The 9,840-nt window shown below is 41.4% G+C and overlaps 1 protein-coding gene across 1 annotated transcript in view; it reads left to right on the top strand.

Moving 5' to 3' along the window:
- The window catches only part of FBXW8 (F-box and WD repeat domain containing 8), an 87,037-nt gene that overhangs the window by 75,492 nt on the left and 1,705 nt on the right, over positions 1–9,840 (top strand). The window contains 4 exon segments of the mRNA XM_025192710.1: positions 745–872; positions 6,351–6,524; positions 8,653–8,769; positions 9,772–9,840. The exon segment at positions 9,772–9,840 is cut by the window's right edge and continues 19 nt beyond it. Of these exon segments, the coding sequence (XP_025048495.1) occupies positions 745–872; positions 6,351–6,524; positions 8,653–8,769; positions 9,772–9,840 (488 nt within the window).

Genomic DNA, 9,840 nt, shown 5'->3' with positions numbered 1-9,840 from the left:
CTAAATGAAAGATGAAATTGTCTATGCAGAAGAAACAATGAAATAGCATACTGTGCTCTCAAATGCAGAAAGTAAACAAGTAGGAAAACATGTAGTCTTTTTGCAGTGAACTTGGATATTACTTGTAGCAACAGTAGGTACATTTTTTTCCGGAAAGAATTTTGGTTTAAGTTGAATGATATAGTAGTCTGTCTAGCTGACTATAAAGGGGTTTTCTGTGGTGTCTATTATTACTAGATGTATGAATTAAATTATATTCTCTATTTTTCTCTTTTGCCATCTTTTGTAGATCTTTCTCTCTTCTGTTTCTTCATTATTTTAAAAAAACAGGTAGAATTAGCTTCCAATACTATTACAAGTAAAATATAAAATCTGATCACTTCAAAGAATTTACCAAAACAAAACCAATTTCACTTCCTTTGACCTGCCAAGGTTTGTGCCCTCCTATATTGGCAGTCCAGAGCTAATGTTTAGGCTACACATCTCTGATTCATAACAACTTCTTATAATGTTAGTCTGGTTTTGTGTTACTCCAGAATGTGTTCTACTGCTCTTCTCTTCTGTAGTGATGTATCTGTATCATGATTACATCCCAGAAGGTGGAGAGGTGGGTTTGCAAACCACCTCTTTAATAAAATCTGGCCCATGACAACCATGCTTTGGTTTATACTACAGTAAAATGTACTTGGTGTGGCCTGCTATATTTTACCTGACATGTAGGTTTTTTGTTTTTTTTTCTGCCAGATACTTCTCTACAACCTGGAAACGGGTCAGTGTGTAACACAGCTAGGCAGCTCCTTGGGTGATTTCACATGTGTCAACCTCCAGGATAGCCCTCCATACATGCTTGTCACTGGCAACAAAGATAGGAGGTATGTACAACTAGGAGCAGCAGCATATCTAGAGCTGGGGGCATCTTCCTCTCTGATTACCTGCTGTCCTACAGCTGGACTTGTTAGAATTTTGGTTCTCTCCTAAAATGTCAAGCCCAGCCAGTGTGAACTTCAAGAACAAAGTATTAGGTAATAGTTGGATGTGGCTGCTGTTTTGCTTTGTTTCTGAAAGCACCATGGGAAGACTTTCTTTTTAAGCCATTTGGTGGACACAGTTGGTGTACAGCCCAGCGAGACCACTTGGAATATCTTCCACTTCCCCACCACCACCCGCAAAATTAGTTTGGCATTTAAAAGCTCACTTTCTGATATTAAAAAAATAACCTAAGGGATGAATCATGTAGGATGAGAATAGCCCGTCTGCCAAATGATGTCAAGAGTGTATTTCGGAACACTGCGGTGTCCCTCAGGTGACAAAAAAGAGACTTTCATATGAACAGATTCCAGCTTCTATTTAGCTGATTAGCAGCCTTCTCTTTAACTCCTTGGCTTGGGGAGTTGGATTTTCCCTGCTCGATATCCAGTGCCAGAAACGGACGCGCTGGGAACAGTCGGTGTGAAAGGATTAAAGTGCTTAAAAAGACCCTTTGAGTCCAATTTTTAGGTTTTCTTTTTTTGGCTAGTTATCTGCAAGGTCTGATCCAGTGTACCAAAGAGATGTGGGATGGCTAGGGGCCAGTGTCTAATGGCTCCCCACTCCTTCCCTCCTCCCGTCAGTGCTGGGCATCAGACTGCAGGTGGTGGTCTGGTTCTGTGGTGGGTATCAGATTGTGAGGCGGATCCTTTCCATTGCCAAATCCCAGACCTCCGTCCCGCCAGTGTAGCAGCTTGCAAAAATGATTATTTTGTCAAACATTTTTTTTCTTTCTAGTGAATAGGTAGTGTAAGCAAACCGCAGACTTTGTCAGCAAAGAAAACGCAATAAATCTGAAGTTTGATGCATGTAACTGAATCCTGGGGGATTTTTCTCTTAGTAAAGCAGATAAGATATTTTCCAAAGATCCTGTGGATCTCAGTGTACCCACCTGTATTCTCTTGCATGTTGTTATGCCAGAATGAGCAGGGGACATAGAAGGAGCCCAGGTAAATGTAATCCCCATGTTCACTTAAGGAGTTAAAAGTGATTTTCCCCAATGTACTGTCTTCTCCGGTTATGAACACAAAAATCTTTTAAATTTTATTGACAAGAATTTGGAACTATTACTTTACAGCTATGTTAACAGGAAAACAGGCATCAGTGGTTCCTCAGTTAAACAGGAGATCTTCTGTAGTTTAAATCAAAGTTGAATTCCTCACTAGCAATTACTTTAAGGGCATTAGCAGCAGGAGTGGTTTCCGCAGGACAACTAGATCAAGTAGGTTCACTGTATACATGGTATAAGTATATATTCCCTTTAATGGGTTTAGATGGCATATAAACAGGGGAATGTAGTACTGGAGTTAAAGTTTGGGATGTACTCAGGATTGTTGAGCTTCAGATTTGATCTTTGTTATCTGGTACAGTCTTCTGTTTGATACAACTGTTTAAAAAAATAAAAGCAATCCCTTAAGAAAAGGAGTAAGTTTTTGGTACATTCCACAAAAAGGTTTTTTTTAAGTCAGTCCTGAAATCTTGGTAATGTAGTTAATGCTGACTGAGAGCACTTCATTCACATCAATTAAAAAGTACCCGGTGGCATCATAAGAATGAGGAGCACTCACTACACAGCAGCTGTCTTTTGTTCCTTGAAGGAACCTTAAAAAGCTTATGGCATTGGAAAAATAAATATCACTGGAATCCAGCTCCTGCCACTGCTGGAAAGCTTTGCATGAGAGGATGAGTTTTACATTTCCCCTAGATCTGACCAGACTTATTTCTGGAGCAATCAAATATCAGAGCCAAAGGCCTGGTCACAGAGAACACCTTGCTTCTGACTCCTTTGAACTTCTGTAGATCTGAGGTGTTCCCACTGAGCCCAGCTGTGGCAGAAGAAATGGAGAGACACAGCAGGCTGGGATTATTTAGAGCTTCACATCAGGTTTATGATACTGCCTTTTCTTTTCTAAACAAATCCAAACAATCCAAGTGTTCTTTCAGATCTTCCAAGGGTGTCATGATGGAGATGTGCCTGAAAGCCGGGCCCTTGTTAGGGAGACAACCAGGAAGCAGTCCAAGCTTCACTTCCAACTGTGCTTGCTAAATAGTAGAAACCTCAGTTATCATACAGGGCATTTATGGACGAAGAGGAAGAGTGCTGGGAGTGAGAGCACTTCAGAGATACTCTTCCCTTACCCGATACACAGTTCTAAGGCTTGCCTGATGCTGTCTCACTGCTCAAGTAAGGGAAAGCTAGTTGTTTTTCACCCTGTAACTGTTCTGGTAAGTTATTAGTAGGTGTTGTTACAGAACTGCACAGAGCGTGCTCCCCTCTCTGTTCCAGCATGTTTTCCTGCCTATCAGATGGATGCTACTCTGTTGGAGTCTCTGGACGGTTCTGTCTTCTTTTGTTTTGATTGTCAGAATAGAGTTATTTGCAAACTCCTATGGCGCAGTTTTCATTAGAGCATGGAAAGGGGGGCTTCCTGGAAACAGCACTGGGATCAAACCATGAATAGTGAACATAATACAATTAAAGCCTTGGAAAATCTTTTTTCTTTATGAGCTTATGTCTGTTTGATTCTTCCATTCTTATTATTCTTCATGCCCAGAGGATCTTCCTCTAACATTTTTTGTATTTTACATCAAAATGCTTATTATTTGGGCTTGGTGTTCCCTCATACACTATATTTTATCACTTTGATCTAAAAATATATGTGTTAAAGGCGATCCCTCTCTGTTGGATTTTAACTTGCTACAGTTAGATTTCAGGCAGCAGTGTAGATTTGTATTTAGGTGAGCTCAGAGACTGATTTGAATTGGTGCAAGTTAATCCTTACCTCCACACAAACGCATGCCCTGTCAGTGTCTACAAACAAGTGACTAAACATCTGGCAAACTCAGTTCTTTATCTCAAAATGAGACTTTATAGAGAGGTTTCTCCCTCTAACTGGCTATTTTCTCTTCAGTGGGTTTGATCTCATTCTTTTTGCTTCCTCATCCACTTGGATGTTATGGTCATTATCATTTCTATTTTGGTCCCAATTCAGGAGAGGATCCTTATTAAGCATAGAAATAAGAAAAGTAGCTCTTTTCAAAAGCACTAAAGTTTACATGAATTGAAGCTTCATCTTTAGTGTACTGGTAAAGAAGTGGAACCTAATGAGCCTGATTCTGAAATTAGGAGCTGCTCCTTATTAGCCTAAATTAGGAGCAGCTTTACTGAAATTAGTGGATGTACACATATGTAAGAACCGTATGGCAGAGATCAGAATCAATATGTTGAAAGTAGAAAGTAAAAGTTGAAAATTACCCATATCATAGATAAACTTGCAGTCACTTTCCAGCAGTATATTGTTAAGATTGCAGTGAAGGCAAAACCTGGAGGCAAAAACATGCAAGAACCTTTCTGCTAATGCAGATAGAAATGCAAACTTTATAGAAGTATAGCCACAGATGTCTTAGACAGAAAATACTGAACATTTTGGCTGATTGATCCAGCAGTTGAAATTCTGAATTGTTTTTTGAAAGTTCTGATTTTGATCTCTGATGAGCTGAGGCTGATGGCCATTTCACTGTTAATGGTTGACTCCTGTGTGTGTTAACATATTCATCCTTTGATTTTTTTTTCTCTTAAATGGTGTAATGCTTAGTCCCTTGTCTTTGAAAAGCATATTGTGTTTTGCCCTTTTTTTATGGGTAATGCTTAGCTAGTAAAGAGACAGGTACCTTAGCAATACCCTCATATGACTCTCTGTGTTCATGATGCAAAGATAAAGAAATAGTTCTTCTATCTAACTTTAACATTCACTTTTCATAGCATGTGCAGAGAAGCTCAGTTCCTTAAAGTTAGGGAGTTTTTTCAATTAACTTGTAATAGTACTGGAAGCTAATTCCAACTGCTTTTTAAAATAATCAAGAAACAGAAGAGAGACACATTTTACAAAAGATGGCAAAATCCAGTGGCACAGAAGGGCTTTTAAAGAGCTGAAACAGGTTCCATCAGTCTTCTTTAAGGATCTAAACTGGTATAATGACAGTGAAATGGGGAGATTTTAAACACAGCATGGAAGTTAAGTTCATATACTAGGGTTCTCTTTAGTAGCCTGTCTGGAAAGGGCAAAGGGATTGCCAAGCAAGAATTAGCAGGTTTTCTAGCTTCAAATGGGAATCCATTGAATGGCGTTAATAGAGTAGAGCCTGGATCATTTGTATCCAGGTGGTTCACAACCTGTTTAATTCACAGTGGGCTGCCAAATTAAAAATGAGTCACTCATTTGAAAAAAAAAAGCTGCTTGCTGCAGCTTTTATCAAAAGGCACAGCTTCTTCAGTCAGCTGGAGCACAGCCACAGTCCTGCGCAGCTGGTCTGAGAAGTGCTTCCCTTTGAAAAAAGTAGCACACCTCTGCTCTCCCACGCAGCTGTTTGCTGTGGCTTTATATGACCCCAGCTAGCTCACAAACTCATCTTTGCTGGGGACTTACAAGGGTGTCTCAGAAAGTAACAGCAATTTTGAAGTAAATCCATTCTGTGTACACTTTTCCCTTCTCTACATAGTCTTCAATGAGTTCAGCATTGCTGACATCAGTGTTCATTGCTGCTGTGTTGTTTCCCACTTATTACACACAAAATGGTTTTATTTCAAAATTGCCATTACTTTCTGAAACATCTCTGTAGAAAGCAAACCGTGCAAAGAATCAGGGCTTTACCGTGTGCTTGTTACTAATCCTAATGGGCCAGATCTTCGTTATCAGCTGTGTCGGTGTCCTAGCAATTGAGAATGAAGGTACACAATTTAATGTACTGCAGTGTTTGACAGAAAAATGCCAAAGGGAGCCCCCCATAGTATGGACTAGGAGTGGCCAACCTGTGGCACAAGTGGCATAGGCAGCCCCTGTGTGTGGTATGTGGTAGATCAGGCAGGGGAAAGGCAGCACAACAGCAGATACAGCAGGGAGAAAAAGACAGAGCAGGAGCTCAGGCAGGGAGCACAGGGTAGAACACAGAGCAGGAGATTAGGCAGAAGAAGATGATCAGAGTGGCAGCCAGGGAGGGTAGGGCTAATTTGTGGCATGCCTGCTAAAAAGTTTGGTCTCCACTGGTCTAGACTCTTGAAATCTCTTAAGGGAAACAGATATAGCATGAAACTATATGCACCAAATAGGTCAATAGAAATAGCTGATGGTTTTAAACTGCTAACTTTACTGGGTTTCTGCTTTTGCCTGTGAATTGCAAGCTCTTCTTTATGAGAAATCTGGATTTTGCAGGTGCAGTGTTACTGACACATTCTGTGCTAACAAAACCAAAGAGTGCGTGAACTTTAGGATCCACAGGCCAGAGTAACAGCTGTCCCTCTGTCTTCTTGCTTTCCTTTTGTTCAGGGTCAGGGTGTACGACCTCCGCCAAAGCCAGTCCTTGTGCTCCCTCTATGCTCACCACTTAGGAGTGTCTGCAGTGCAGATGGACGACTGGAAGATTGTTAGCGGAGGAGAGGAAGGCCTAGTCTGTGTGTGGGACCAACGGATGGGCACCAAGCTATGGGAGATTCACGCCAGGTAACTTTGTCTATTTGACGGGTTTTACTGCCATGGCACTTTCAGATCCAGGTGCCAGTGGGAATGACTGAATTGGCAAGTTGTCACTTTGTTCCTGAACATCATATGCCTAAAGTTTCCAATGACAGTGCACCAATTCCATCTGTGCTGTCTTTCATGGAAGTACTGGCCAGCCTGGCTGTAATCATCTGGTCTGGAGAGGGTTCCAACTGGCTTAACCTGTGTGGGGGCGGGTGGGGGGGAATAATGTATGTGCACCTGCAGCACAACTTTCAAGTGTTTTTTTTTATGTTTCTTTAATTAAAGCAGCATTTACAGGCTAAAAATATTTATTTTTAAATGCCAAGGTTGTCTCAATAAGTTACTTTTACCACTCAGTTACTGCAGTAACAGGAGTTCTTAAATCCAGTTTATATTTCATGGTTTATTTTTTGCATTACTCTGAGGTATGGCAGTGAAACTTGTCACTTCCCTTCTCTGCATAAATTCCATAGGACAGTGCTGCAATCTGCTGCTAGTAGCCAGCAAAGCGGGGTACACGGATGTGTATTGGTGCTGGGTGATGGAATTGTCTTAAAATGTGAGAGTCTGATAAAATTTCCCTTGGTCTAAGCTTTTGTTAAATTCATTTTGCCACTCCTGAATTTTTGGTAGTTTTGGCCTGACAACATTTTGTCTGTTTTGCTGTTGTGATTGTTTTCACCGACTGTTTGTGCAGCATCTCATGTTCCTGGGTGAAGATGAGACAGAGAGGACTTTTATATATAAAATAACATAAATTCCTTACACAGCTCACTCCCCCCCCCTCTCTCTTTCTCTCACTCTTCATAGCACCTTCATGTATTCAATTAAAAAGGTAAAATCAGACAGCCAAAAATGATACTTCTGGCAGACTGACACTCCTATGGTTGTCTATACCTCAAGCACAGTTTGCTTGAACAATCCTTGGGAATGGAAAGGAACCATTAGTTAAAAGGGCCAAATCTGAGTGACTGACTTCCTAGGTAAAATTCCCCTGCCGTTAAGTTTTGCCTGCGTATAAACCTTAAGATTCTGCCTTTGGCCAGCCTCGGAGCAATCGCCCCACCAATACTTCTTGATAAAATGAAGAGATGCAGCCTGATTTCCCTCCTCCCCCCAGTGCTGAGGTGGATGAGGCAAGGTACTTACAGCCATAGAGTTCAAGTCAGGCCGTTGCTTAATAGCAGGTGCTCTCCCTCTGTTTTGACCTCAGAAGTTACAATGCTCTTTGTAATGCGGTTGATGCATTAGGGACAATGTTGCATTGATTGCCTTGTGACACAACACCTATTGAGGATGTCAGGGAAGGAAGGTGACATCTATGCTGAGCTACAAGGATTGAGAAGGAAGCAAAAGATATGGCTGGAGTCATTAGAATTAGTGACAGTAAAATTTTATTAACGCGTGGATGAACCTCAAAGTATCATCCAGATGAACAGTAGTGAGGGCCTTTCTAGGAAGGGAAAAGATTGTTTGGTGTCAATAGCCACGTAGGGGATGGAGAAGAAAACAAGCAGAGGAGATGGTAGGAGGTGTAACAGGCTCAGTTTGATGTGCCGTTTTTTTCCTCTAGGAATGTCTCAATTGAAAGACTCCTGACTGATGGGAAAAGTAGATATAAGGGTTCTGGTGTGGTTATTTAACCTATTTACCTGAGGGAGGAATGGCAGGTGATACCACCCAGCAGATTCACAGCACATGATTATGACCGAAGAGGCATGAAATAAGGATCATGGGCACAACTGGCTTTGAGAGGCTTTTGCTCTTTGTGTGTGGGAGCTACTATAATCCTAGAAAAGCCAATGAAGCATAGTCTGCACTCTCTTGGTGTGGCTTCACAGCACTGCCAGGGCATCTGCAGTAGGCTAGCACTTTCCCCTACATTTTAACTAGACTCCACTAGATGGTGCTAAAACTATGTTTCATGGAGGGATACCGCCTACAGGCAGCGAGGGTCAGGTTTCTCAGCCTCTGACTTAAACATATAACACTGTATTAGGGAATTGTTATCTAATAGTATCTATAGTAATTTCTGCATTCCTCTTAGATCTCAGGTGTCTCATGCGTAAATGGATTCTCCCACCCAGTAATGCTGTCTAATTTCCAGGCACCCAGTCCGCTATATTTGGTTCAACTCTCACAGTCTCATCACAGCAAACATCCCAGATGAGAAGAACCCCCGAGGTGCCAGCATCATGGATGATGACCTGACAGCTCACCGCAGGTGAATTAGCTGGCTCTGGAAGGGCCACATTTGTTGCACCTGACTGCTAAGTCTGAAAGTAATCTGTTAAACACCTGGGTAATCCAGTAATCAGATACATGTGCAGCATTTGAGAACTATTACAAATAAATCTTTCAGTTTGCTCTTTTTCCCTCTAAACTCAGAAGATTGTTTCTTCTTCATCAGATGAACACACAGCAGTAGTATAGAGAATGCCTTGCTTGAAGGCATCTTCCTCCAAGGGGAAAAAGCCCAAAATCAGGTTTTGGAATTTGCATTTCACTTTATTTTTTCCACTCTGGTTTCCAAATACATTAAAAGCTTTGTTATTCAGCATGAGTGGGGGAAGGGGGGTGTTGGTTATCTAAAAATGTTGGTTATCTGAGATTTATACTTATCAAGGAAGACAGGAGCACGCTGCGGTCACCCCCACCAGGAAGAGCCCAGCACTGCCCTGGCCCCAGCCCACAGTGGCAGCCTGCCCTGCCCCACACAGAATAAACAACAGAAATACTTGATGCGTGTGCCGGATAGACCCGACAAAGATTCTGGTTGCTAAAGTGAGGATTTGTATTGGGGGATATTGGAAATTCCATTTAATAGAGTATTTCGGTTAACACAGTTTGTACTGTACCAAGCTATAGTGTACTCATGTTCTTGGCTCCTGAATTATATTAGAACATTTAGAGCAGGTAACAGTAAATCAAAGTTCATCTTGAGGCTCTACATAGAACCCTACAAGAGTCAGGAAGGAATTTCCTCCGATACAATACTGCACAAATGGCTGCATTTGTATTAGGGCTATTGTCTTAGGGATGATATTTGCTTTCTGAAGCATCAGGTTTTGATTGTTGCTTGGAAGCAGGATACCAGCCTTGAAAGCTGATCTTATACAGCAAGCCATACCTTCTTGCTAGTGTTGGATATTGGTAAAAACTTGTGATTTCACTTGTAGTGCAAATAAAAATGGTGCGTTGACCTTCTTGGTTGTGTTTTGTACAGGCATCGTGGAATCATCTATGCGTATGAATTCTCAGTGGACCAGTTGGCAGTAGAAAGCGTCCTTCCTAT

This window comes from Alligator sinensis, unplaced genomic scaffold (genome assembly GCF_000455745.1).
Source record: "Alligator sinensis unplaced genomic scaffold, ASM45574v1 scaffold216_1, whole genome shotgun sequence".
Classification (NCBI taxonomy): domain Eukaryota; kingdom Metazoa; phylum Chordata; order Crocodylia; family Alligatoridae; genus Alligator; species Alligator sinensis.
This window is presented reverse-complemented; position numbering and strand designations above follow the sequence as displayed.